This window comes from Desarmillaria tabescens, assembly GCF_030435595.1.
Source record: "Desarmillaria tabescens strain CCBAS 213 chromosome Unknown EV420scaffold_34, whole genome shotgun sequence".
NCBI classification, from domain to species: Eukaryota; Fungi; Basidiomycota; class Agaricomycetes; order Agaricales; family Physalacriaceae; genus Desarmillaria; species Desarmillaria tabescens.
This window is the reverse complement of record NW_026848333.1, coordinates 235602-261937: the sequence shown is the minus strand read 5'-3', so window position 1 is coordinate 261937 and position 26336 is coordinate 235602. Positions and strand designations below refer to the sequence as shown.

Sequence of the window (26336 nt, the reverse complement as noted above, 5' to 3'; positions counted from 1 at the left end):
TTTCGTTTTCTTTACAAGAAACTAGGCAACCGTTTTCAGGGAGGGTGCCTGGTGGTAAGCCGAGCTATTTTTGGACCTGATTTGGGCCGCTGTCGTCGCCTTTATTCATCAAGTAAAGCTGACACGCCACGGAATGATATTACTTTGTTTCGAATCAATCTTCCTCGAAGCATGACTGCGTAATTAAGAATTTGTAGGATCCGCGGCTTCGATACCATTTGACAACTGAATGAAAGGAGGTTTGAAAGGTGGGAATGTAAACAACGTAGAGCGCCGGCGCTACCTTACATTTTCAGCTTTGTAGTGAGGCAATGTTACTAGTACCAGTCGGTGTCAGTTTCAACAGGTGACAGCAGAGGTTTGAGCCGCATATGTACAGTACCACGTGCAAGCATTTAGTGCTGGAGACCTCTGGAGACTCGGAAGGTAGGCCCCAATAGGGTGAGTTAATCATCGCTTTGCATCGAGACCAGCAAGTGTGAGGGAGGGGTAACGATAAGAGTGAAAGATCATGGTGCTTGTTTTTACCGAAAGAAGGTCAAATGACAACAACACGGCTGCTAGCCATACCTTTGATATCATCACTGCCCATCGGTACTTCATACCTTATATATGATAGCCCAGGTAGATTGCTAGGCAGCTGCGGGTCACAGTGGTAGAGCCATAGGATGGTGATACGTAATAGCCTCATCAGCGTTACAGTGATATCAGAATTGGTGGTGGTTAATTCTCTGGAGAGAAGAAATCAAGGGCTTCATAAATGCGATTTCCAGTATTTGAGCAGGGTATGCAAGCCGAGAAAGTAGAGTAGTCCGCTTGTTCAGAGAGAGTCTGATCCAGAGATGGTCATGACTGCCGCGCAGCAAAACGGCGAATGCCGAATGTCACCTTTACTTAAACGTCGATGCCACCTTATAAAGGCCAGCATAAGCGCACCATTTCTGTAAAATTGACGTAGGTAACACTCCATAGCTAGAGATATTGATATGGCAGAGTCTATGCTTTCTTCCTCTTACTTATTCGCTCTGCTAGATAACTGGTTCAAAAAGTTCTCTGGCCGAACAAGATGGGATCCTGCAGGAAAGATTCGTCACCTTCAATTTCAGACAGAAATTCCCCGTCTAATGAAGGATATGCTCTGGCATTGCTATATTACTGGCGGGTCCTCAGGGCTCGGCCTGGCACTAGCGATCCGCCTTGTGAAGCTAGGTGCACATGTATCAATTGTGGCGCGCAACAAAAAGCGACTTCAAGAAGCACTTGAAAAAATGGAGGTAGTAGCCTAATACAATCTTACTATTCTTAAATTGACTATTCTTCCACCATACCAATGAGCGGCCTGAATGTCATGCCATAAAGCTAATCACGAATGGATGAACTTCTTTGTCCCTTTTACTAACAAACAGAAAATTAGACAGTCCCCGGACCAGACCCCCGCATCCTACTCATTCTCGGTTACAGAATCACAATCTTCTGCTGCTGCATTGGACGCTGCATCAGAACCACATGGTGGAAGATGTCCAGATGCAATATTTCTTTGTGCTGGTGGTCCGTCGCCGAAATTCTTCCTTGAACAAGATGAAACTTCCATGAAAAAGGAAAGGGAACGGATGATGCCTATTGGGTTCAAGCGTTGTCGACTCTCGTAAATGCGTTGTGTTATACAGCGTCGGCGTTATAAAGACTCTATGTTCTCTCGTTAGGAGGGCGCGAAACGAATGGCCAAGGAGGACATTCAGGGCAAGATCATATTTATCTCTTCATTTTTGGGATTTATATCCATGGTCGGCTTCTCTTCATATGCCTCTGGAAATTTTGCCTTGCGAGGTTGGGTGAATTCCAGTCTGAAATATCATTCATGTCTGACGAGTATCTCCTAGGATTAGCAGAGACGTTGTGCTCTGAGTTTCTTCTCTATGGAATTACAGTTCACATCTTCTTTCCGGGAAACATGCTCACTCCAGGCCTCGAAGCTGAAAACAAAATAAAACCTAAAATTGTTCTTAAACTGGAAGAGACTGACAGTGGTCAGACGGCTGAACATGCCGCGGAGGGGCTTCTTCAAGGTAAAGTATGACCGGTGTTCTGTGCGAATTTGTTCTGATGTTCTTGAAAGGTATTTTCAGCGGCGACTTTCATATAACAAACGAGCTACTAGGAAATATCTTCCGTTCTTCAACAAGGGGAGCAACACCTCGCAATGGCGTGATTCTCGACGTAATCTACAGTTTCTTCGGCTGGGTAAGCCCTATTTCCGAACATTTCGAGCAGATTCTGATGTAGAAACTCTAGATAGGACTTCCCATCTGGCGTCGCATCACGGATTCAACTGTGAAAGGTCACCAAGAAGATCATCATACATACTTAAAGGAGACTGGGTTGGTGGTGGAGTTAAGCGACTAAAAGATACGAAGATGCCCGTCCTCGATAAACTCTAGTACCACATCGTTTACTCCGGGACTTCTCTTCGAATGGCGTCTATCATGTTTCTCAGACGATGAACATCCTTATCGACAACTAACGGCGACTTTTCTTGTGTTACTCTAGACCAAGGCCATTCCGGCTTGGATGGCTTAAATGGATTGTCCAACCAGATGATCAATCCGTCATGACCGAGGATCCATATACCTATCATGATCACGGTTCTACACGACGTGGGCGGCTGCAGAGATGGTCGTGGTATAGAGTACAAATAATCAGGCGGTTCACACGATTCTATCTTTAGACTGATGCTTTTTGAGTAACGTCCCCGAGGGAAATTGATGCACTACGATTAGACCTGGAAACGGTCTCTTTAGAAGAACTTTCGTTTGACCCCGAGGGGTTATTTTAGTGGAATGGCTCATCGATGACCTTTAGTCTCGAGTTGGTACTGATCCCAAGTTCATAAAGGAGAAGGCTCCAAGGTGTCTAGTTAAAGTTTAAGCACGGCATTGTAATCCGGGGGGCATAAGAGACAGATAACGATATTATCGGGCATTAATCTCATAGGCTCATACGCCTCACTATGAAAGAAAACCTTTCTTAACCAGATAGGCACGATGCTCTTGTCGGTGCCCTTTGATGGTAGAATCCACAGACCGTCGCCAGATAGGGAATCCCACCTATGGTACATCAGCGAGATTCTGTTAGTATCAACGTAGATACGTACCCATCCAATGAAGCTATAGATATCGTCTAGCAACACATGATTGCGGGGACTCGCGCCCCTAGTCGAAGAGCGGAAGATGTTCCCTAACAAGTCCGTCGATATGTGGAAATGGCCGCGTTGAATACCTGACCCGCACTGAGCATGGAGCTGATGCTAACAGTGATCGGAACTAACCTTTTAATAGACCCTCGGCGGCCTTTTCGGGAGTCTGACCACCGTCGGTTTCTTCGATTTTAAGAGTGATCTTGGGCTTGCATTTGTTTTCAACTTCGTAGCCTGGACTAAGGATCGTTCCAGGGAAGAATATGTGGACAGAGATTCCGTAGAGAAGCATTTCCGAACGAAGCGTTTCTGCTAGACCTGAGGAACACAGAGATTAACACCAGTCAGTGGGAAACCGCAACCAAGAACCTCGTAACGCGTGTTTTGCAGGGGCATACGAGGAGTAGCCAACCATCGACATGAAACCGAGAACAGAAGAGACGAGCACTATCTTTCCAGGCTTGTTGTCTCGTACCATGCGCTTTGTGCCGGCCTATTCAGATTAGTTCTAAGGGGGTTGAATCTGGAGACACTGAAAGCCACGTACTAGAGCTGACCACGCCTGCACCCAGTATACGTTATCCATTCCTTTTTTCATCGAGGCTTCATCTTCCTCCACAAAAAATCCTGGTACTGAGGTCCCAGCGCACAAGAAGAGAGCGTCGGGGCAACGGCCATTGTGTCCTTTAGATGCGGCTTCTAATGCAGCCTCGGCAGATTTACATTGCGTGAGATCATAGGAGTACCATTTCAGAATTTGACCGGGAAGTTTCCGCACTTTCTGTGTTGTTTTAGATACACCATGAAGGAAAGTAGGAGCAAGACAGACGCACCTCCATCTCAGCAAGTGCCGCTCGTAGTTTTTCTTCATTACGGGCCACTATGGATACATCTGCACCAAGTTTGACAAGAAGAAGGGCAACGGCAAGCCCCAGGCCTTGTGATCCGCCGGTCACATAACAATGCTTCGGGAATTGAGATATAACGATATTGCCATCAAAGATTGAGATATTATTCACCTTTCCTTTGGGATCCCACTTCTCCCGGTTGAACAAAAATCCAAGCATAAGGGCTAACAGAGCAGAACCAAGCGCCAGCACCACAAAAATAATCATGGTGGGGTGGAACCACAGGGACCCGGATTTTAAATGCACTCAGAGCCACGTGGAAGAAATCGGCATCTGCCTTACATCCCTTAAAATGAACTTGGCCTGGAGTACGGAGTTCGTATACAACTGGGGATAGAAAATAAGCAGAAATTACCAAAGATAACTCGAAGAGAATTTTCCCAGATGGAGGGGATGAGGGTATACGGACCAACACGGGCCGCGCCAACGGTGATCAGCAACAGTCAGCAACTCCCGAAATATCTTTATTCTTCACCATATCCGGGCTGGTGGAAAAAGCAGACTACTCCATAAATCTTCACTTAATCGTGGATAGTATTCTTATTTGAAGAATACATATGGGTATACTATGGACTCACCCGGGCCCAGAACTGTAGTGATAGGTGACGGTTTACTTTCTTCGGCTGTCCGTTTCCAACGCCCGAGGCTACCGGTACCCCAATCGTTCTCTTAGGTTTAATTAGATTGCTTGATTCTCTTAGTGCTTGATCGATGATCTCTGTAGAGATCCTGTGCTGCTCCTGGCTATAAACCTCTTGCGAGTCGCAGGTATCGTTTCCGCAATAATCGATCATTAATGGCAGACGGTAGAGGAGCGCAAAGTAAGCACAACTGCTATCAGTCATCCCTGCCCCTTGTTTCGTTGATGCACACTTTCTACACGCTATAGATAATGATCTCGCAGTCGAATGCGGTGAAATCTGAGCCCTACCCGCGAAAATTTGATTAATATTGGACAATAATGGCAACACGGACATGGCAGAAATGACGCACATACTCGTTGTGAACACGCATCGTGGCAGTTCAAGTGACTCTGGATGACTCGATGTTTGGCATAAATCGACGTCGAACCAGATATGTTTGTTAATCCTACGTTACGGGCCTCGTGCTGGCGGCATGTCGAGCACAGCAAACCCTACAACGTGCACTTCGATTTGGGGCGATGATAATCGGGGTGTAACATTTGTTGCTCCCAGAAAGATTGCCGCAGGAAAGAAGTGAGGTCCTATCGCTCACTTGGCATGCAAGCTCGGCATTGAGGGAACAGAACGCACTACAGACGAGGGGCAAGGCGGACAGAAGTTCAACAGCATCACTCACTGAGGGTTGTTACGAACTCCTTTCCTAACGCGGATGAAACGGAACTTTTAATTGTTCGATCACGCACGCTAGGAAGCAATATGTATGCCTCGTGTAGGTCAGCTTGCTCCTTCCTTATAACAGCCATCGTCTCCTCTCGCTTTCCATCATACCCTACTAAGCTCATTTCTCTGTGCGTTGAACGCCAATGGCTCTCGATTTACCGCCTCTCCGGATTGCTCTGTACTTTACTCTCGTAAGGTCCATCTCATGAACAGAATGCGCTAATTCTCATCATGTTGCGTTGCCTTCTCACAGGGTGTATTCTCCATAGTCCTTCTCGGGCTAACCTCCGCACGAGTACACTATACCACCCACATCCCAGCAGGTGATCCTCTCAATGGCGGTGTCAATTTCTATGGTGAGCACAGTATATCCGCGATCACCGAACCAAGACTAAAATATCTCTCAGACCCTATTGTTGTGGAGCTGTTGGTTACCACCCTCTTAACGTTGGCGTGGTGCATCTATATGTGCGTCTCTCATAGCCTTTCCTATTCTCTTCGCCTAATATCCCGAAAGCGTTCGTACAATCCACAAGCGTATTGACAACGGTTACATTTCCACATTCCGCGGAGAGCTCATCGGTCTCTTCGTTCTCTGGTTATTCTGGATAGTGGGTGCGGCAAAATCCAGTGTAAGTGACTTTCTCTCTTCCATTTCCGCTCTAGCTCATATTTCTTGTTACAGACAATATGGGGCGACCTGGGTTGGTGCCAGCAGTATCAGCCATGCCGAATCCTGACCGCCATGCTCGCATTTGCTTGGCTGGGATGGATCATTCTCACGGTCATCATGATTTTGAGCATCATTTTCTCCGTGGTGAATGGTGCCTTTAGGGAGCCCCTGCATGGCCGGTGGGATCCCAGGGCAAGCGTTTACACCGGAAACATGTCAACACGCAACTCTACCACCGTGTAGATTTGTGCATGTTCCAAGACGTAAAGGATGCTTCGCAGTGATCCGTATTTTCTGTTGTATCTCGTATAATCATTATTGTCCTCGAAGGGAATTGTAGTACCTGATCGACCGTAGCACAATTCCTATAATATTAATTGAAATGTTATTCAGGCTCTTCGCGAGATGCAAGCTTCACTTTGAGCGGCAGTTGGACGCCTTTCTCCACATCACCTTTCATTATACCACATGGTTCTCGCCGGGTTCGCTCTGCCTCTGTGGTGAGTTCAGCGAAAAATGCGTGCATCTCTAGTGTGCCGGAGGTAAAGAACGTAAGGGTACCTGGCTGAGGGGAAGGCACCGAAATCCCCAGAAGATACATTCCCTTTGTCCATCCACGGGAGTGAATCTATGTGCAATCAGTCAGTTTTAGTTTACTCAAATAGAAGAGCAAAGACGTAAAAGTTACTATAAACGCCGACACATCCTTCTTCGTTGAGCGTCCGTCCAGCCGATGCTCGGGATCGAATACCAAACGTCCGTGTTCCTACGGGTCAAGATGAATAGCCACTCATACCGTACCACTATGATGCTCTTAAATCACCTGTTGTAGCCCACAGTGGAGATTGAAAAGATCGTTTCCTTGGGAATAGGCAAATCCATGCATAGATTCGCCCATAGATGTCGTGATTGGTTTGTTCAAAGGAAGCACATCATCCTGGCAAGCCATTTCTGACGTCTTGCAGGTCACTGGGTATATACGAGAACCCTCTTAAACGCCGCACATGCATTAGCAGGTTGTAATGGGAAGAAACCCTGAGTCACCTTCACCACGGCGCTCATGTAGGGCGTGGATTCCCATTCGATGCCGTAGACTCAGAATCGCCACGCTCGATGATTGGTCGTTCGTGCTCCTCAGGACGGAGCTTACTTTGGATGTACGGATGCTGGACGAGTTCGAGAAGGATCCAAGTCAGGCTGTTAGCTGTCGTTTCATCAGCCAAGATGAACGTGTTGGTAATGCCTTCGTTAGAAGACACCGGAAGGAACAAGATGGACACCCTCACCTCTAGAGCCTTCTACCCCAGAGCGAACGCGCTCCTTTTCGAGGAAATCGACTTTCGAGCATGTGCAAAACGATTTGACGCATTTCGCGACCTGTGCGATCAAAATCCGAGGCTCGCACTACTAGTGAAAAGCGTTCACGTCGTCCATCAAGGAGAGGACGACAGCTTGTGGTTATCTGAAACCCTCCGCAACCCGTCTGCCTTGACACTCATACAAGGAGCTCTGGAGGATCGCACCCAATTCCCATCATTCAACAATTGTCCACGCTTCGATTAATTGGGGTCGAGCTCCCGCACGTGCATCAGTCCCAGGAGCCTTTCAAAAGCATTCCCTAACTAAAATGTCTCGTCGTAGAAGACATCTCGCTACCCGAAAAGAAATACCTTGCACCATCCAAGACGTTGCCACCGGTGTCTGAGCATTCTCTGGACGACATGGATTGTACAATCCACCTATGCGAGCTGGTTTTACGTCCGGACCAAACGCTCGAACAAAGTTCGTCGTCGTTCGTACGTCGTAGCCGCGTGGGCTATCCTTTTCCCGGCTAGAGAAATTGACGTTCGAAGGTGTCTACAATATGTACAGCTATCAGACGCTGGAGAGAATAGTTGACGCCGCAGCCGAATCTCTTGTCAGCTTGGATATAAGCTTTTCCTATGATGTCTTGGGTTAGTTGTTTCCTTCAAAGCTGGATAAGCTCTGCTGACCTTGGAGTCTGGCAGAACATAAATCCAGGCTCGGTCCTACCAGCTTCATTCATACTCCCCACGTCCGGCATATCGCATTTACGCTTAAAGACTGCAGCTGGCTGCACTTCCGGCAAGTCCCTGCGCTTGAGTGGTGGCTCGGGAATCTCGAACAGCTCCTGCATCCATCAGACGATCACTATCTTGCTCAATCGACTCGGAATTCTCCCAGATCCACGCTAGTCGCGCCCATCCCATTTGGAAAGCACTGGATACCTTCCTTCAGGGTCCCTGAGCGCCCAATTTTCGTTGCTTGATGGTTTCGGTCGAGACCTATCATCAACCTAGCCAGGAAGCAGTAAAGGAGCTCCTGCTGGACTCTTTCCCGTTGCTCAGGAAGGAAGACAAGTTGGTCGTCACGATTAAGCCGAAGGAGCCATTATTTGACTGCTTTTGTCCCTGTCTCAACTCGTAGAATTGCCGTGCATTACCATAGAAGAGGACTGTAAATCATGCGTTAATGTTGTACTAGTCATCTGATATTCGATTTTTTCTGAATCGGCAGATCTTCGTGTCCTAGAATGAGGATATCCTCTATCTGCTATTGCCATTGCCATGGCTGTCTGCTTTGCTCTGAGGAAGCCGCATCACTAGTATATCTTTCTCCCAATTGGAAATGTGAAAGTGCTCGAGCAATGACATCTTTGGAAAAGAGAAAAATATGGATGGATGGAAGCATTGTTCCTGTATCTGTACTACGGGAAGGAAGAAGGAAGGATGAAAGAGTAATTAAACTCCGCCGACGCGCTGCCACCGACGCGTTGGTCAAGCATCACGTGCTTATGCCGTCCTCGGTGGCACTTTGTCCAAGTGAGGACTACTGCTGAGGAATGCCAGCCACCGGTTGCGTCGTAAACCATGTTTTGGGAACTTGGAGACAAGTTCAAGTCTACGGCTGAGGTTTACGGAGATCTCGGCGATCTCGGAACCCCTTTGACGCGTCCATAACCACGACCGCCTTACACCGCCTTGCCGCCTATACAATCCCTATATAATTTCACTCACCAAACACATGTACTGTTGTCAAAGGCCCAAAGATCTTTCCCAGGTCTGATAAGAGCTGGTGACTAATAGATAATGATGGCCCGACTCAGTTGATGGAAGAAAAACATATGCTTGTATGCAGATCTGTTTCGAGTTTGCTTGCAACAGCCATCGAAGTACCTCGCAAAAACTGTCCATCTCATTGATCTATCATATTAGTACACCTCCATAAGCCATGAAAGTGGGTTTCAGGTTCCTTGAGATATGAAGATAGTCAGCGGACAGCTTCAAATTCTTCAGTTCCGTTGTCCTAAGATTGTTTGGAGATATCGGTAGTCTGTCCGCTTGTGTCCGAGATGATGATAAGACTGATATGCAATATGGATCATCAGACGCAGATCAGATAAGACGTCGACGTCCTCGTTGCCAAGAGAAGCTAGCCTGCTTGTCGGACACATACATAGCTAGTCAAGTGGCGTAGCCGTCATTAGTAAAAAGAATACTGTATACAAGTACAAGAACAGAACAATCTACACATTATCATCCGCCGAACTGCCGATGCTCTTGACATGGTTGCTCGGGTTCGAGCGCGTGTCGTCTGGGGGATATGCAACAGGGATATCTGCAGTGCCAAACTCGAGATGGGGCAGTTCATCCTGCTGTTCGCCGTAATGCTGTGATGGCATTGCAACCAGAACGGACACCCGTAATGGTCCACCAGAAGGATCAGGGAATAGAGGTGCGTCCGGCGCTGTGGATGCAAGAGGTGGTGGAAGAGGGGAGGCATCAACGTGCGACCATATCCGACGAAAGCGAGCTCTAGCTGAATTGTCCTGCTGTGAGGAAGGCGGCGCAGGAGGCGGTGTACGGTTATGAGCGGCAACCGTGTATGATACAGAGAAAGGCTGTGCGACGCGTCAATAATAGAAATGGGGATAATTAACACAGGGTCCCACCTTGCATGCCTCCCAATCATGACGGTTTTTTTGGATATTCATGGCTGCTTCGTACATGATAGGTTTTTGCGAAGGGTCAAAGCGCATACCCCGGCCATTGGTGGGTGGGATCCAAGTGCCATTTCGGATAGCTTCTTCGACCATGCGTCTGTGGCGCCTTCGAAGAATCAGAGACCGAAACACGATGGCTGCTGAAACGCCCAGTAGCAATATGAGTGTTGCTGAAGACAGTGATAAACATTGGGGTTGACAACAAAACTGGAGGAGTTAACAAACCTAAGAAAGTATATACTATAATATGATCAGCGACATGACGACAATCATCGTGGGAGCACACGTACGATACAGCGACGCCGACGAGTTCAGACTTCCACCATCGTTCCCTGCCCCAGTCCCAGGACTATTATTTCCATTGTTGCCACTAGCCGTGCTACTTTGGTCGCTGGATGTCGAACTGACTGGATTTGACCATGTCGACGAGGGTGTGAAAGGTTGTGGTATCGATGTAGGCGTGGCCGACGACGTTAAGGGTGGGCCCTCAGTACCACTCTGAGAGGCAGACATGAGGGAACAAAGACAAGAACTTTAATGGCAGAGAAGCTGTGAAGCTGAAGATTGTGAGGCCTTTCAGGATGTACCTTGGATACGGCTTACCAAAAGCAAAAGAGCAAGGCGATTATTGATTTCTGCCACCAAAATGAACAAAGAAAACTGGCTCGGTAACCACCCTTAGGCGGGTCCAAGTGGTGGTCAAGAACAAAGAAGGAATGCCGTGGATGACAAGCACGTCAGTAATAAGCCGCCGGTTGCCCTGCCCCGCACTGACATCACAAGGTCTCGGATCATCCAGTATCTAATCTTATCTGGGAAAAATTTCCCTCTTTGTTGCACTTTTGATCCATTCCGTGATACAGAAGACCTTTGAATTGGCCAAGTTGGGCTCCAGAGGTCGTAACGGACTTCCTTCACGGCCTAGTTGAGCAATCACCGTTCGCGAACTGCTGGGTAGGGATAGTAGGATCCGGGAAACTCCGAGTTATGACGCTCCAACGGAGACCTCCTATTCTTTCGATCGCGTTATTACGATGGAAAATACATCCGCTATTCGAGGCTATTCCGTGGCTCCCGGTACGCAAATTGGAGTCATGTTAATTACCCGGGGCAACACATCATGCATCTGTTCCGTTCAGCTTGTCAGGGCCTGGCCATCGACAATTCTAAGAAGACTGAGACTTCCCCAATAGTGATCCCATGCAGAGGAAGCCAGACCACAGTCTAGATGCAGAGATAAGTGTTACCACTCCTATCCATCTACACACCGTACCGAATGCTTTGTAGGAAGTGAAACAAATATGCGATCTAATACTCAATGGTACGTACATCAAGGTATCATATATCATACCTCGCATGAACAGGGAGCGACAGGATCAGTTTTCACATGCCACAAAGAACCGAAAGACATGTAGCCCGAGAAACATGGGATCATGATGATCACAGGCCCACAAACTGAAGTGGTTTGAACCTTGTTATGACTCATAAACCAAATTTTGAGAGTTTAAGCTGACTTTCGCAGTCCCAAAATATCCGTTCAGTACCAAGTCCCATGCTTCTTTTCCCATCTACAAATTTACCAGACTGCTTATGAGCTGAGACGACGTTTGCATTCACTCTTGCACCGAGTGATCGACTGGCAGCTTGGTATGATAATGCAACTGATAGAAATCAAACCCACCGACTTCGCGTTACATGATCTCAACTCTGATTCGGTTTCATAACCGCCGTTCTGCGAATATCCAAGCTGTGCTGGTATGAGTGGAACAGAAATTTAACCACATTTCACTTTAGATTTCATTGTTAATCAAAAAGCAGGGAAATGACAGAATCTTTCCAGGTGGTCAGAGGGTAAGTAATCCTGTTTTGATCGCGCCCCCATGGCGCTTGACTTCACAAGCTGAGCTAGCTGATATCGGCCTGAGGGATTTATTTCGGTTCCCGCTTCATATATATCTCGGCTTCTCCCTGCCGATCCTCAGCAAGTAAAAAGTATTTGGTAAATATTGAGTGCCTTTCCTCCAGTGTTAGGTTTTGGAAGTGTGGAGTCTTTTAAATATAAATTTGTCGTTTGTAGATATCAGGTGCTCAGCATTCGATGCTGGATTGGTTTCTAGTGAGCCGGACTTAATCTGCCGCAAAGTTGCATTCATCGGCAACCTGTCGGCAACAGTCAGTCAGCTAAAGAACCCGTTTCGTGCCGTGACTTCGCCAATCACCGACTCGGTAAATCCTCTGCCCTACTCAAGGCCAGTTAGTATCATGCTGTGCTATAACCCTCTGTTGTTTCCTCATCCTTCGAAAAGAATCGGGGAACATCCTCGGCTCACTAGGAACTGGAAAGTAACCATCAAAGATTCAAGGTAAGTATTCGAACACTCCCAGGTGTGATTGAAGTTTGAACAACTGATTCAGCACCCCCCGCGTTCTGCCGGCATTGGCAGATTGAAAAGTGAAATCTTGCTGTTCAATTTGAGTAGACGATGACGGTGTAGCAGGAGCCACTAGTATTGATAAATAGCAAGTGTCCTGGATCACGGCTCCGATCCGGTCAGGTTGTGCGTCTGTCTATCACCCGTCATGACTCATTTTCACATCCTCACCGCCAGTTTTAATAGTTGTCCACTCCCTTCCTTCCTAATGCACCGTATATATGCGCATTTTATACTTTGTTTAACCACTGAACCACCTACACAGTTTATTTTTGTCGCCTTGCCTGGAAAATATTATTCAACTGTCTGCTCCCATGATGTCATCATTTGGTCATCATGTTCTTGTCATTCGGGCAGAGCCACTGAAGGGCAAAGTAGAGAGCAAGTAGAGAGTTCCATAATCATGATTGTACAGAATTTAAAATAATTTGTACACCAGTAGACTATGCAGACTAACCCTATTGGAGCAAATTGGAGGCGGAGGAAGTGTAATGGCTGCTGAAAATACGCTACACGACAAAAATCAGTGAAATTTTTCTAAGTCCTAAGTCACAGAAAGCGTGACCCTCTAAAACGTCTCGGAATTGACCAGTCCGTTCGCAAGCTCACCTCTTCACGTCAAAACATGTCAAACTTCACCAAACAACGAACAACCGTATACGGAATTTGCATTACGAGGTGTAAGCTTGCGAACGCCGACTGGCTAGCGAGTCTAGTCATGACTCTTCGGGTTGTCTGAACGTTCCCGGAAATCCATGCTTTGTTCTGTGATCCGTTCTGGTCAAAGCGAGGTCTTCCGAACACTAAAGTAACATGCTCCCTGTACCTTGCCGTCACTGCCCGATCATATTGATCTTTGTCGTTTTTTTTTTCGCCGTTTGCTGCCCTTTGCACTCGACTGCGTGGACGGAGGCAACATGATGGAATGATGTGGTGCTCTCCTGACCGTCATATTTGGATATTAGGTCAGTAAATTTCGGCGGTCCATCCCAAGTTGATTGAAGACATCATAGTTCTGAGCTCAGTGTTCCGCCTGCCACATTGCAGCTTTTTTTTACCCGTGATCCATAAGTTCTATGCATTTTCCGTGCTTCAAACATTCCGCCCTTCGTGCTGTGACGGAGCTATAGAAGCCGCATGATGTCGAAGATACGCCGTTTCAGGTTATGCTCAGGACTGCATGAGCTGTGTTGTTTGCGCAAACCCTGGGTGAGTACGGAGTTTGTTTTCATTCGGATTCTTGTAGTAATCTTCTGTGCTATGTGTCATGGTGCTGCGCACCAGAACGCCTCGTACATTTCTTGGCCCATTCAAACTTAGTTCAATATCAATGCTTACAGGGTGGCCTAGCGTGGCGCCTTGATTACGGAACATGGCATCAACGTGGCAATTCGGTATCGATTTCTCTCTTGCGAGCTGAAAATAAGTACGAAGATCGTGGATTCCGATGGGAGACAAGCCAGTCTTTTTAATTCCTACGTCGCAGGGCTTTGCTTTCGGTGACCCTCTTCCTCAAAGCCGTGTTTCCGGTCCATCACTTCAGGTAATACCGCGTCTCAGCTACAATGTTGCTAAGTACTGCCAAGGTCCTTTTAGTAAGCCCACATTATCTCCATCGATGAATCCCATCTCAAGAAATGATATATCTTATATGTGGGTCAACAGGCACTAAACATCCTGACTTCGCACTACCATGACGAGCATTGTCGGGTCTTCCACGTTACCCCCCTCGCCTTCGTCGACATTCTCCGACTTCGACGACCCGATTCCAACATTTACTAGAGGACCCGGCCGCAATGGTGGTGGTCGGAATGGGGACAATAACGGGCCTAGTGGAAATCAGGGCGGAGGTACATCTGCGTCTGTGTATTGTAAGTCTTGTTTACGATGACTGGAATCCAGCGTGATGATCAGACTAGTGTATACGTTCTTAGGTGCGCCATAATACTATGATCACTCAACCCTACGATTAAATATCACCAGGAGTGCTGTTACTGCTGCTCGCGATCTCAGCCGCCATTGTAACTCGAGCTATCATCCGTCGCCGACGTCAACGACGCATGATGGAGGAAGCCATCCGAAACGGGACCTGGGTGTCACCTAACGGGAAACCCTCCAAACCCGTCTTGTACGAAACGGCGATGAATAATGTCGGCAACGAACATCACGACTGGGAAGCATGCAAAGTACGACCCCATCGTAATTTGCCGGTTCTATTATTGGCTCACGGGTATCTTTACAGCCATTTGCCGTGTCATACATTCAAGAGGTGCCGCCTCCAACTCCACCGCAGCAAGAGGTTTCTCTACGTGCACGCATCTTGGCGCTCATCAAGGGTTCACCTCCCGCTGACTCCCGGGTCACGCGGACCGTTTCAACTGCTGGGCCGTTACACGTATCTATGCTTATCGCTATGCCGTCACCGAAATCTGGAGAGAAGGAGGGGCAAATACCACATATCGAGCTTGGCACGGCTGAAGTTCTTGTCGTACATCCATCCGATAACCCAAATCCCTTGACTCCGAGCAACGCCAGGAGAAAGGCGGTGGAAGAAAAGGTGTAATATTCTTGGGTCGTGGTATTGCTCGTCATACGTGTGTGTACGACTCATTAATGAACTTTCATGCTTCACGATGCCCTATCCGACAGTCGGCTTCGTATCCACGAGGCCGACTGTCGTTTGATTAGCCTTGCATAGCTTTTTCGAAGAGTACGCAGGACGTTGATCGCCAAGAATATGATCCCGTAATTGTAGCCCCACAGATTGTCCGACTCACTGGATCTTGCTCGGCGCAGCAGAGATCTACGTACCGTCGGCGTATTTCTGTTCCAGCGCTTCTAAAACCGTCGCTTCCGACTTCCTTCTCTATTCTTGGAAGCAACACTTCAAGTGATTGGGTGGCGAAGATCCCGAAACCGAACAAGGCATTTCACTATGTCAAGCAGGTATTTTCGTGTTCAACGTACTCGAATCAGAACATTGGAGACCGATAACATCTGAGGCATCTCAAGATATCTGCGAACGATTCAAGCTTGTCGGATATGTAAAATTAATTCATGGACTCCATCAAGCCAAGAAGTCGCCATGCGCCCATTCCCGCATGACTTCTCTTGCTAACTGTGTGTCAATAAGAAGTATAAGATGCATTTTCAGAAAGTTGTATGTGGCCCATAGCATACCGTACGCATCGAATCACCGCCTCTTCTATCGTCCTAGCCATAATAGCAGGCAGGATCAACCTACTTTCCTCTTAGATGGCCATCCCAGGCTGGGATAGTTATTGTTTGTGTTCATGCGTGGACAGGCAAAAGACATGAGAGAGTGTCGCCAGTGCAAGCAGCTACCAATGTTATAATTTATTGCGATGGAGAATGTTTTCAGCACAAGCGACGCGTGTAACCGATGTGCAGCATCCCGCCCGGAAATGCAAAGTACTACCAAGGCACCAGGAGTCTACGATAGCAAACTTCCAGAGTAAAATATTCTTCCAGCATCGGTGCAAATGCTTATATCAGGAAAGGATTTGACAAATCGAGAGCATTCATCCGATCCGATGGAGGCCTAGTGTAAGCGTGTTTTCACGTAAAGTGTCGTCGCTATGTCTTCCAGATAGGCTGTGATCCATTCAGAAACCACGCACAAGGACAGGCTACAGGATTATGATTTCCATGCTTGTCGACCCAGGCGTATGAAGTGTCAATTTCCGATACCTAAGCTCATTCATGTTGACAACACGAGGGACTGCCAAGGAAAGACTGTTAGTCTTTAGAACATGATTACAAGCCTTCTTGAAAAGATCCTGCATTAAGATGTAACAACAGTGAGCTCAGTTTTCGGTTGTAACTTGTAACCTTGAACTTTGAAGTTCGAACTTCGCATTTGTGAAATTTGGATTCTGAGCACGGAGCATCATTGGAAGTAAAAGAATTGCTCGGTGGGTCCATTAGGCATATGACCGAGACAGGGGTCGAACCTGCAATCTCCTGATTCGTAGTCAGACGCGTTGCCATTACGCCACACGGCCATAATAAAGTTGCTCCATTGAGGTCTTACCAGCATGCTGTGATGCTCGACTTCAATAACTTCCTTGAAGAGAAGATGCCTGTAAACGGAAAACCAGAAACAACGGGTTAAGTCGTTGGAAAGGTGGAGAAAGACAGCTAACAGGAGATTGTTACCAACTAAATTTCCCAGCTGGACCGCGCCAACCCTGCGATTGAGTGGACACAAAATCCTCGGATACTGACTGTCATAAGTCAGTGACAGAACCTTATTTCCTGGAAGTCGAAGGGCTTCAAAGTCAGATATGAACATCAGAATCGAAGAAATGCACATTTGCGGAAGCTTTCGTTCAGTATACAATAGATCCTGAGAACTCGGACAATAAGCCTTGTGTAGATATTATTACAGGGATGACCCACCTTCCAGGATGTCCTCAACTTGACAGTTCAAGATGGAAACGGGCAATCTAATTCGATTTCAGGCCGAAAAGGTCCCTCCTCGTCTGCTCCAAATGTAAGAACTTTCCTGTTGTCTGACGTCAGGAGATGAATCGATGCTTCTGTGAATCATGCGTCGAGCAATACGAGAACTTTCAAGACTCTTCGCTGGCAGGTCGACTTGGTGTCGACAGCTCTGTCCGACGAGAAATCTTCAGGTGGGGGCAAGGTCGTTGATAATGGTCTGGCCATGGAATAACAACTTCAGATCGTCTCATCGGGGACAACACGCCCAAATCCAAAGGGAGGAGTCCGGCGACTTTGTATGCCAGGTATGACCGTGTCTTGATAAGCATGCGGACCGCGAAGGAAATGATAGAAGGCTCGGAGGCTCGGAGTCTGCAACGTCTAATGACAACGGGACGTAAGGGATGTAAATACGCTTGCCGGTTAAGAGTGTGCGAGCAAAGCGGAATATGAAGAGGTGGGCGTGGGTGCGTCAAGAGTGAACCTTGGCTGTTGAAACATCTTCAGTATGGTACCTTTTTAGAGCCAGGTACGAAAAGTGATTGAGCCTAGAGCAATTAAAACTTGATAACCTTGAAGCCTTTTCCGTCACTGATGGGGGAACAAAAATGCATCTTGGACATTAATCAGTGCTACAGCCAAGTTGATATATGCCATAGAGCTCACCTGGCACAATGCGGCCGGTAAATCCCATGGCGCTGCTCGGCAATCCTTTCCACTTTGCGGCTTGACATAATTTTCGGTGTGTGTATCTTTACCCATCCCGACGAATGGTCTCTACTTGCTTCAGATCCCTTCGTATCTGGGGTTGACGTCCAAATAAGGCCTAAATGACGAGCTGTTGGAGACCAACGTGATTCATCCGCTCACCAAGATGACATCACACGCTCCCGACGTCATCTTGCCACTGAAGGAGCCAAAGCGGATGACCCATAAAACGCAGCCTGAGGAGTATCTATCGAACATCACCGCCATCATCACTCATGGATAATAGTGTGACACGCATCCCGCCAGTTCTCGATGCCCAGACACCATCGCATGAATGGGCCGACGAGACAACGTCAGCATTGGAGTCGCATAAGCCCCTGACACCACCACTAGCGTCTGCTGCGTCGACGCCAGGACATGATTTTCCGGGAGCGTATCCCAGAGGATCGGAGAAAGTTGTTGAAGGAGCTGCATCTGGGGGAGGAGGAATACTAGAGACCGCGAAGCAGTATATTCCAGGCCAAGAAGATGTTGGAAAAGCGTTGTCGAATGCCACAGAGACTGCAAGGCAGTATTTACCCCAAGCTGTGGTCTCGTATTTCCGTAAGTACCGTTTTAATCGGGACGAGTGTGGCATGTGACGAATTTTCAGCCGATTCGAATTCGACGGACAGCGCTTCACCGGCAGTAGGTTCGGACAAGGAGGCTGCAATCCCTGATAGCGATGAGCGTACCAAGGAGTTGAAGGACGCCAACGCTGAACCAAATACCAATACAACCATGCTGACTCCTTCTACAAATCCTCCATCGAACCTGACTTCACAGACTGAAGCTCCATCCATCTCCGAGCTGAGCACGGTGACACAACCAGGGAGCGACAGTCAGACATCTACATCTCCCATCATTACACCAACAGTATCAAGTACCGCGACAAAAGTAGAAGGGGTGGGCGACCTCCCTGGACCTCCCTCAGAGGCAAACGTGGCGGTGCTGCCTGAGGAGCGTAACGAAACGCTCCAGGAGACGATTGGAGATGTAGTAAGTTTGCGGTAATTTGCGTGCTTTCCAGGGTGCTGATTTATAGCAGCCGGGCCATCCAGCGTCTCCGCCAGGTATTGCACCCTTGCACACAACTCCGCCTCTTCATGAGCAGAATAAAGTGGATGAGTTGCTAGACCGATCCACTCCACCTGTATGTCGAACGTATCTAAAGAAGAGTGAGCACTCATTTGTTTTCAGGGTCTTCACAAGGAAACAGCACCTTTACCGCCAATTCCGTCAAACGACAACTTGAGAGTCGCAGACTCTGGCCACAGCACAAGCTCGAATGGTTCAAAGTTTGTCGAGAAATCTATCGTCGTGCCTCAAATCCCTAACAGCGATAGCAGTGGAAGTGTCGGCAAGAAGGCCGAAATTTATGGACAAAGTCAAGGGTGAAGTTAAGGTCCTTTCGGGAAAGCTAGGAAATAATGAGAGCAAGATCGAAGAAGGGAAGAGAATGATGGGCAAGGCTTGAATGGTATTATCGCTTTTATGACTTTTTTGGGATTTCGGAATATAGGGACACGTCGATATGGTAGCATTCTCATTCTGTAATCGCTGCTAATATAAGGAGGCAGCGTCGAGCAGACGACTCTACTCTCAGCGTCAAAATTCGATGACCTCGCGTAGAGGAGCAAAACACGTACTTTTCTCCTGTAAGATACGCACAATAACCGTAGACGGATAAACCATGGCAAAGAATGATTACATATGTGCCATAGGGCCGGCAGTTCTGAGGCACTACACTGCTTTTACGACAGGAGAGGACGTTGATCTGGTTGACTGTCGCGTAAATCATAGTTGCACGTGTCTGTTTTCTTTCACCTTTGACGATGGATTTCTTCCAGGCCGCGCCCCAATGTCGTACGAAACCAGAATGGAAACCTATGCGGCCTGAATGAGTACATAGAAATCTCATGAAAACAAACGAACCCCGACCAGTTTGGTCGTCACCTGATTCCTTATTCCATCATACCGTTTGACCAATCTGAGGTATGCGTGGCACCAGGATGATTGATTTATCAGACGCTATATGCGCTAACAAATGGTTCCAATTGCCGTATTATCATCGTCGAGCAATGCCGCAGCGGCTACGGTCCAGATTCTTTCCTGCGCAGAAACAGGAATTAGGTCTCCTGGTACAACATGATATGGGGAGACTAGCCGCGTGGGTGATGATGGGTGAAGAAAGGAAAGAGGCGCGCGAAATTGAAATCCGGATACGCGTGGAGCACGTGTTAATCCTGACTAAACGGACGGACGTCTACGGACGTTAGAACTTCGGGCCGAAGCTCCGACTGGCTCCGACTCTTGTCATCGAGCCATTCATTTAATTTCAACTTACTACAGCCCAATGATATGGGCTAGAGTTTCCGCGACAAAACTTCCAACCTAAGCTTTCAGGATTTTTTTCGGTGTTCCTTGCTGTTCCTCGGCAAAAATGATGCCTGACCGCGTGTATTCATAGTGCTGAGTGACCATTCTTGCTACCAAGACATTCCAAGTAACCCCCGATGACAGTGTCACTCGTTATCGTTTTCACGCTATTCGAGGACTCTTCTTCGAACCCCAAACTATAAATCTTCAGCTGGAGGCTGTCAGAAGAATCGTACTACGGTGGAAAACTATCGATAAAAAAAGGATCATCTATAGTTCTCCGGGAGATAGTACTCGTCAACCAGTTACAGCTGCTCTGCTTTTATCCGGACAGCTTCTAATATTAGGGAATCACCTAGGTCAGTTGACGCGTCCAAAATTATGTTGAATGAGAGCCCAACTCAAGATTTCTCCGTCATCGCATGGTACACATTCTAAGTATACAATCGTATACATCCCTTTTTTTCAGATAGACGATATATATCGTTCACGAAAGAACAGAAAATTCTTGGTCAATATCTGCTCAACATGAGGCTTTCCGCGAACTTTCTGTCTCTGACCGTCTTCCTGCAGAGCTCCCCATCTCTTGCGCACTGTCTGTTTGCCGCGTTTTTTGCTGCCGTTCTATATCTGATCCGTCTATTTTCCCCTAGATATCTGGGATAGCGTCATTGCAGGCAGTACAACTTCCTCCGCCGCAGTACGTATGCCCTTGAGCAACGGTCCCGTGCTGAATGTCACATCCCCGGATGTTGTCTGCAATGTGAATCCCACCCCCGCAACTGCAACCGTTACCGTCGCCGCCGGGAGCACTCTTGGATTCAATTGCGACGATAATGTTTATCATCTTGGTCCTGCCGCTATATATTTAGGACAGGCCCCGGGATCGGTAGCAGAATGGGATGGGAGTGGCGAGAGATGGTTTAAGGTATGCCGCAGGCATCCGGAGGGCAAAGGGAAGAAGCTCGGTACTGATCATCAGACATAGATAGCAGAATGGGGCGCGACTTTTGATCCCTTGTCATTCACGGATTTTAGGGTGACTCAACTTAAGACCACTATTCCATCAGATCTTCCTGCTGGGGAGGTACGTTGACTATGAGGATCTTTTTCACACTACGACTCACGATGTCTACAAGTACCTTGCTAGGTTGGTTACCTGACTACGGCATGGTATCATTGAGTCCGAGACACATATAATTTACCCCTGGCATAGGATTGAACAAATTGGAATTCACATACCCTACGCTCCCCAGTTCTTCATTTCCTGTGCTCAAATCAAGATTACTGGTGGAGGATCTGTATCTCCCGCGATGGTCTCTATTCCAGGATATCTTTCTCCTACTGGTTAGTCACTAAACTTTGCACGTACTCACACTGAAAACGTACGTTATATTTAGATCCATCACTCATGGTAAACATCTACGATCCCACCTTTACGTCCTACACGGTATGTCTTTCTATTCGCCGTCGGTACCGTCTAAATGTCCCTCAGGTACCAGGGCCTGCCGTTTTTAGTGGATGATCAGGAAGCAGAGAAATTTGTAGATTAGCGACATTCAGTGGCCGAGTATCGTGCGAGTCTTCATGAAATATGAGATTTTCCTGATCAAGTATGAGTGCTCCGAGTGGCAGTCATCCAGAGTCACGAATGCGGTCTAATTATTTATCCGTGAGAGTATCCTGTGGTCACTCAGCGGGCGTCATTTGGACGGTATTTCCCGCAATTTCGTGGAGACGAGGAAGATATTCGGTTTTGTGGGTTAAATTCTTTTAGCGGGCTTCGGTCAAGTGGGGTTATGGTCGTTTGAAAAAATCACGATTTTTAAGAATTTCTACAATTTTTTGGTGAGTGGGTGACTTGAATAGTTACTAGCTGCCTGCTTATGGCTAGTCAAGGATTAGAATTTCCACGAGTTCGTTGAGATCCAACTTTGCCTAGCAAGAAATCGGACTTTGCTGTCCAACGGTAAAATATGAATATCTCCGACTGCGCGCACAGGACTGCAGTCCTTGTGGCATAAACTCGATTTATTACCCGTACCTTCTCCGTCCTTGGAGCTCTCGGATTATACTCTGAAAATGGGCGTGACTGCTAATGAGGCTGGCTACGGGCATATTTAAGGCAAGCCATATCTCAACTGTTATCACATCGCAACACAACGATGAGGTTTGTCTCAAGTATCCTATCGCTCTCCATCCTGTCTCAAAGTGTTTCCGCGCACTGTGAGTCCCCAATTTCCCTTCCGCTCCTAAAATATTTTTATCGACCCTATCATAGATATATGGACGACCCTCATCGCAGGGAGCACCACGTCTACTGGCGCAGTCCGTCTGCCACAGAACAACTCCCCGGTCACGGACGTTGAGTCAACGGACATCACCTGTAACGTCAATCCTTCTCCCGCGACTGAAACGGTCTCTGTTGCTGCGGGAAGCACCATTGGGTTTATACTGGATAATACCATCTATCACCAGGGCCCGGCAGCGATTTATCTAGGTAAAGCTCCTTCTACGGCCGCAAGCTGGGATGGATCTGGCGCAAATTGGTTCAAGGTATGAAATTCGTCGTCTCTTTTGGTGTCCAGACTTTAATTAGCGGCACGAATAGATTGCAGAATGGGGCGCGACATTCGACCCGTTCGCTTTCACGGACTATGGCCTTAGTCAGTTAACTACGACTCTTCCCTCAGACATCCCTGCTGGTGAAGTAAGTTCAGGATATTGCTGAATTGTGAGATACTTTACTTGTTTCCCCGTAGTATCTTGTCCGGATTGAACAGGTCAGTTCTCCCAAATAAACTTCTTAATGTCTGCGATTCATTGTGTCACCTACAAGATTGGGTTGCATGTCGTGGGTGCGCCTCAATGGTACATCTCTTGTGCCCAAATCTCCGTTACTGGAGGAGGGTCCGCGAGTCCGTCGAAGGTGGCGATACCAGGTTATGTTTCCCCGGATGGTAAGTTATCATTTCTCAAGCACGGGCCACTCTGAACCTGGATATTACATAGATCCGGGCCTTACCGTCAATATCTACTACCCTGTACCTACGGCATACACAGTAAGAACATGCTTTATATCTATAGTCCTCCCCCAATCAAAGGGTTTTCACTTTAGGTCCCTGGCCCAGCTGTTTTCACTGGATAACTGAATTTCTTATACCAGAAATTGTGTTCTCCCTCCTGTAAAAATCAATGTTTGCTTATAACAATACGTATGGTACATATGGGACTTATCTCGAAGTTTGAACCAGTGACGGTGCTAATGAACTACGTCTCACTCATTTCCGTCTTGGAAATATTGCCTATTCTCGGGAGGTCCAAAATGAAAAAGTAACCGTTTATATGGCCGTGTGGCGTAATGGCAACGCGTCTGACTACGAATCAGGAGATTGCGGGTTCGACCCCTGTCTCCGTCATGATTAATTAGAGCTTCAAATATATAGATGTTTTTGTTACCATGTCCGTTGTTGAAGCTATGAAGAAACAATTTCAAATTGTGGCGCTTTTGATTCTCGATTCTTGAATTTAAGAATCATCGACCACTCGAAAGAGGTTCATACAAGATTTGTTCTAGAGGTGAAAAGGACGATCTGGCCATTGGCTTCGCGCAAATTCTGATATCTGTCTGCCTCAGAAAGTTGCTTTACATAAATAAAGGGGTGACGCCAAGAAGAAAAACCCTAAAAATGCTGCCGTTAGCGTGACTGATTGCATCCATAGCAGCAAATGGAGCGCTCCACAAGTCCATGCACGGCCACACACGTCTATTTGAAACGAAAATATCATGATAAGGAAAGTGTTTAAATATTCATCATGGTGAGGGAGGTAAATTTTACAGTCATTGAATGCAAGATGAAGCACAAACGCATAAATCCAAGCTCATTCCAAGTGTGAGCCGAAGGGAGGACGAACGGGTGCGTCTATTTTAGGAATTGATGGGACCAAGCAGAGACAAACTCAATGATCCACGACTCCTGTTCCTCCATTTCCTTGTTCCTTCTCCACCACGAACACCGTTGACGGAGCTTTTTCGTATCTCTACCCATCGACAGTAACAAAGACGGCGACGGATACAGCAGCTTCCTGCCCTCATAACAGCAGTATTAACCATGCCTGGCGTCTGGACTCGTCATCCGCGTTATTCGCTTTTCGTGCTGGTTGTGCTGGCCGCCACCTTATACCTGCTTAACCCTTACGAGACGAACCCGACGATCTCTACTTACCCATTCATTCGTGACTCGGATTTGCCAGCTAGGCTGGCGCGAGCAGATGTCATTTACGAAAAAACCCTCCGGGACCGAAAAGGGCTCATACGAACCTTTGGTCCTAATCCAAATGAAGTTTTAATGTGAGAACTTGTCTTTGAATTCAGGCGTTGATCTTACATGCACTAGGTTTCCTCCGGATAAGGATCCTTGGCCAGCTTATACCGTCTGTATGTGTCCAAATGACCCCAGTCAACTTCTTGCTCAACCCCATCCAATGACCTAGGGGACTTTTTCCCAGCCTCGTATAATTGCCCACATGAAGTAGAACGGCTTGGTGCACTTGGGGACGGCGGAAAATGGGTCTGTGGGTTATCTCGTGTGCAAGAGAAGCCGAACTGTGTTATCTATTCTATCGGTGCGTTAAAATACCTTCGTTCCGGACTTCGCCATTTATATTCAACCTAGGTATCAATTACGAGTCTTCATTCGAGGCGGAAATCCTCGCAAATACCCGGCATTGCGAGATCTGGGGTTACGATTATAGTGTCAAGTCATTTGGCCCTCAAATACCACGGTCCTTGGCGTCGCGTACCCATTTCTTCCCATATGGTTTGGCAGGCAGCGACAAGGCGGCGACAGATGACTCGCCTCCTATGTTTACCCTCGAAAGCATTATGGCAATGAATGGTTCTTTCCATTCCCTTTCTCTCGTTTTGACAGCTACTTACCTAACATTTTAGGACATAGCCACATCGATATCCTCAAGATTGACGTGGAAGGATGGGAGTTTGAAACGCTAACTGCTCTCATCGGGCCGTACTTGCACGCTGACAAGCCGCTTCCGTTTGGCCAGCTTCAGCTCGAAATTCACATATGGGGCAAGCAGTTCGCCGAATTCTTGACGTGGTGGGAGACCCTCGAGGCTGCCGGTCTCCGACCTTTCTGGACTGAGGTTCGTCTTGATATACTGTCGCCGTAGGATTTGACTAGGCCCCCAGCACGTCATACGACTTTCATGATGTGTTTTTGGAACCTAGTCTCGACCAGCGGCGTGTGTGTCGGCTGAAATGTACTGATACACCAGTCTTTTTTCCAGCCCAATCTGGTATACCAGAATTACAACAAACAGAGTAATACTGATCTTGCAGAGGTGAGTCAACTTCGAATACTCTCTCTGAACTATCTTTGTTAATTGTTCCAAACAGTACTCGTTCCTGAACATCAAAGGCGACAATATATTCATCAAGGACCCTCCTAAGCGACACATTGCCGCAGCTGTTGTCGACTAGACCCTCCGCCAGGGGTAATCCTGTATAACTTATGTAGTATGCTTACTGTATCCAATCAAATGCTGTAGATTATTCGCCGTCATAGGTTGGTTGGACTGTTTCTGTTCATATGTTATGATATCTATCGTACTTTTTTGTTTACCGCATTTGCATTTGTTCTCTGTCCTGGGACATATACCACTTATTACATCCGGACATATATATATGTGATTTTAACCCTTTGCCATCGCTTTAGATACCTTTGAATTCTTCGAAGAAGAGGGTCAGGTCACGCTGGTTACAGTCCTATTTTGACACCATAGGCGGACTAACGGGTTAATGCCATTTTCCGACGTGCGTAGGAGCGTGCTTCCAATATATTCGTCATTATTGCTCAAGGTCAACTCCTTGTGAGTCTTGGATACATACCGGGCCACAACGGTCCGCTCACGGATAGTGCACATCCCGAGTTATCCTTCTTTTACAATCACTGAGGGCACTTATTATCAAAACATCGTCCCCATCTGATAGGTAACGTCTTCTTGAAACGTACACCCCATTCATTGGCCAGATCGCCGTTGTTCAATTTCCGGACAAGACATGCCGGGCATATTCCACTTCCATGGTTCGGGCCAGACAGACTTAGAATCGGGTCTGCTGCACCACCCGC

The 26336-nt window shown here is 47.4% G+C and overlaps 9 protein-coding genes, 1 non-coding gene and 1 pseudogene across 11 annotated transcripts; 7 read left to right on the top strand and 4 right to left on the bottom strand.

The window, feature by feature from the left end:
- Window positions 1-1133: 1133 nt before the first annotated feature.
- On the top strand, window positions 1134-2443 carry EV420DRAFT_1704242 (oxidoreductase; the record flags this gene model as incomplete). The annotated part of the gene is made up of 7 exons (XM_060479526.1): window positions 1134-1274; window positions 1407-1552; window positions 1632-1635; window positions 1704-1827; window positions 1881-2066; window positions 2117-2241; window positions 2293-2443. 7 exons carry the CDS (start codon window positions 1134-1136, stop codon window positions 2401-2403), a joined length of 837 nt encoding a protein of 278 aa, XP_060327536.1. The 3' UTR covers window positions 2404-2443.
- A 353-nt stretch (window positions 2444-2796) lies between these two features.
- On the bottom strand, window positions 2797-4521 carry EV420DRAFT_1561448 (oxidoreductase). The gene is made up of 7 exons (XM_060473859.1): window positions 4213-4521; window positions 4027-4158; window positions 3741-3974; window positions 3563-3686; window positions 3326-3511; window positions 3152-3276; window positions 2797-3104 (listed from the first exon to the last, which is right to left on the bottom strand). Exons 1-7 carry the CDS (start codon window positions 4306-4308, stop codon window positions 3006-3008), a joined length of 996 nt encoding a protein of 331 aa, XP_060327535.1. The 5' UTR covers window positions 4309-4521; the 3' UTR covers window positions 2797-3005.
- A 765-nt stretch (window positions 4522-5286) lies between these two features.
- On the top strand, window positions 5287-6790 carry EV420DRAFT_726829 (uncharacterized protein). The gene is made up of 5 exons (XM_060483233.1): window positions 5287-5656; window positions 5719-5821; window positions 5873-5933; window positions 5983-6097; window positions 6151-6790. The coding sequence occupies exons 1-5, from the start codon at window positions 5609-5611 to the stop codon at window positions 6379-6381; spliced, it is 558 nt and encodes a 185-aa protein (XP_060327534.1). The 5' UTR covers window positions 5287-5608; the 3' UTR covers window positions 6382-6790.
- EV420DRAFT_1646270 (uncharacterized protein) lies at window positions 6524-7087 on the bottom strand (the record flags this gene model as incomplete). Its single annotated transcript, XM_060477885.1, has 3 exons — window positions 6524-6766; window positions 6827-6904; window positions 6962-7087. The coding sequence occupies 3 exons, from the start codon at window positions 7085-7087 to the stop codon at window positions 6524-6526; spliced, it is 447 nt and encodes a 148-aa protein (XP_060327533.1).
- A 2598-nt stretch (window positions 7088-9685) lies between these two features.
- EV420DRAFT_1482599 (uncharacterized protein) lies at window positions 9686-10675 on the bottom strand (the record flags this gene model as incomplete). The annotated part of the gene is made up of 4 exons (XM_060469914.1): window positions 9686-10060; window positions 10112-10332; window positions 10388-10402; window positions 10453-10675. 4 exons carry the CDS (start codon window positions 10673-10675, stop codon window positions 9686-9688), a joined length of 834 nt encoding a protein of 277 aa, XP_060327532.1.
- Window positions 10676-14287: 3612 nt separating this feature from the next.
- EV420DRAFT_1646268 (uncharacterized protein) lies at window positions 14288-15157 on the top strand (the record flags this gene model as incomplete). The annotated part of the gene is made up of 4 exons (XM_060477884.1): window positions 14288-14465; window positions 14514-14528; window positions 14578-14780; window positions 14837-15157. The coding sequence occupies 4 exons, from the start codon at window positions 14288-14290 to the stop codon at window positions 15155-15157; spliced, it is 717 nt and encodes a 238-aa protein (XP_060327531.1).
- A 1390-nt stretch (window positions 15158-16547) lies between these two features.
- EV420DRAFT_t189 lies at window positions 16548-16619 on the bottom strand. The gene has a single exon. It is a non-coding gene; the product is annotated as a tRNA-Arg (tRNA).
- Window positions 16620-20128: 3509 nt separating this feature from the next.
- Window positions 20129-21929, top strand: EV420DRAFT_1561380 (glycosyl hydrolase family 61-domain-containing protein). The gene is made up of 9 exons (XM_060473858.1): window positions 20129-20277; window positions 20332-20546; window positions 20627-20782; window positions 20841-21115; window positions 21176-21274; window positions 21327-21337; window positions 21404-21534; window positions 21588-21637; window positions 21683-21929. Exons 1-9 carry the CDS (start codon window positions 20252-20254, stop codon window positions 21710-21712), a joined length of 993 nt encoding a protein of 330 aa, XP_060327530.1. The 5' UTR covers window positions 20129-20251; the 3' UTR covers window positions 21713-21929.
- A 390-nt stretch (window positions 21930-22319) lies between these two features.
- EV420DRAFT_1561377 (glycosyl hydrolase family 61-domain-containing protein) lies at window positions 22320-23649 on the top strand. The gene is made up of 7 exons (XM_060473857.1): window positions 22320-22413; window positions 22469-22743; window positions 22799-22897; window positions 22950-22970; window positions 23027-23147; window positions 23200-23249; window positions 23306-23649. The coding sequence occupies exons 1-7, from the start codon at window positions 22353-22355 to the stop codon at window positions 23333-23335; spliced, it is 657 nt and encodes a 218-aa protein (XP_060327529.1). The 5' UTR covers window positions 22320-22352; the 3' UTR covers window positions 23336-23649.
- On the top strand, window positions 23535-23606 carry EV420DRAFT_t192 (annotated as a pseudogene). Its single transcript has one exon. The product of its transcript is annotated as a tRNA-OTHER (tRNA).
- A 288-nt stretch (window positions 23650-23937) lies between the features above and the next one.
- On the top strand, window positions 23938-25819 carry EV420DRAFT_726033 (methyltransferase domain-containing protein). Its single transcript, XM_060483231.1, has 7 exons — window positions 23938-24538; window positions 24585-24625; window positions 24682-24813; window positions 24864-25085; window positions 25139-25350; window positions 25495-25548; window positions 25604-25819. The coding sequence occupies exons 1-7, from the start codon at window positions 24300-24302 to the stop codon at window positions 25685-25687; spliced, it is 984 nt and encodes a 327-aa protein (XP_060327528.1). The 5' UTR covers window positions 23938-24299; the 3' UTR covers window positions 25688-25819.
- The last annotated feature ends 517 nt before the right edge of the window (window positions 25820-26336 follow it).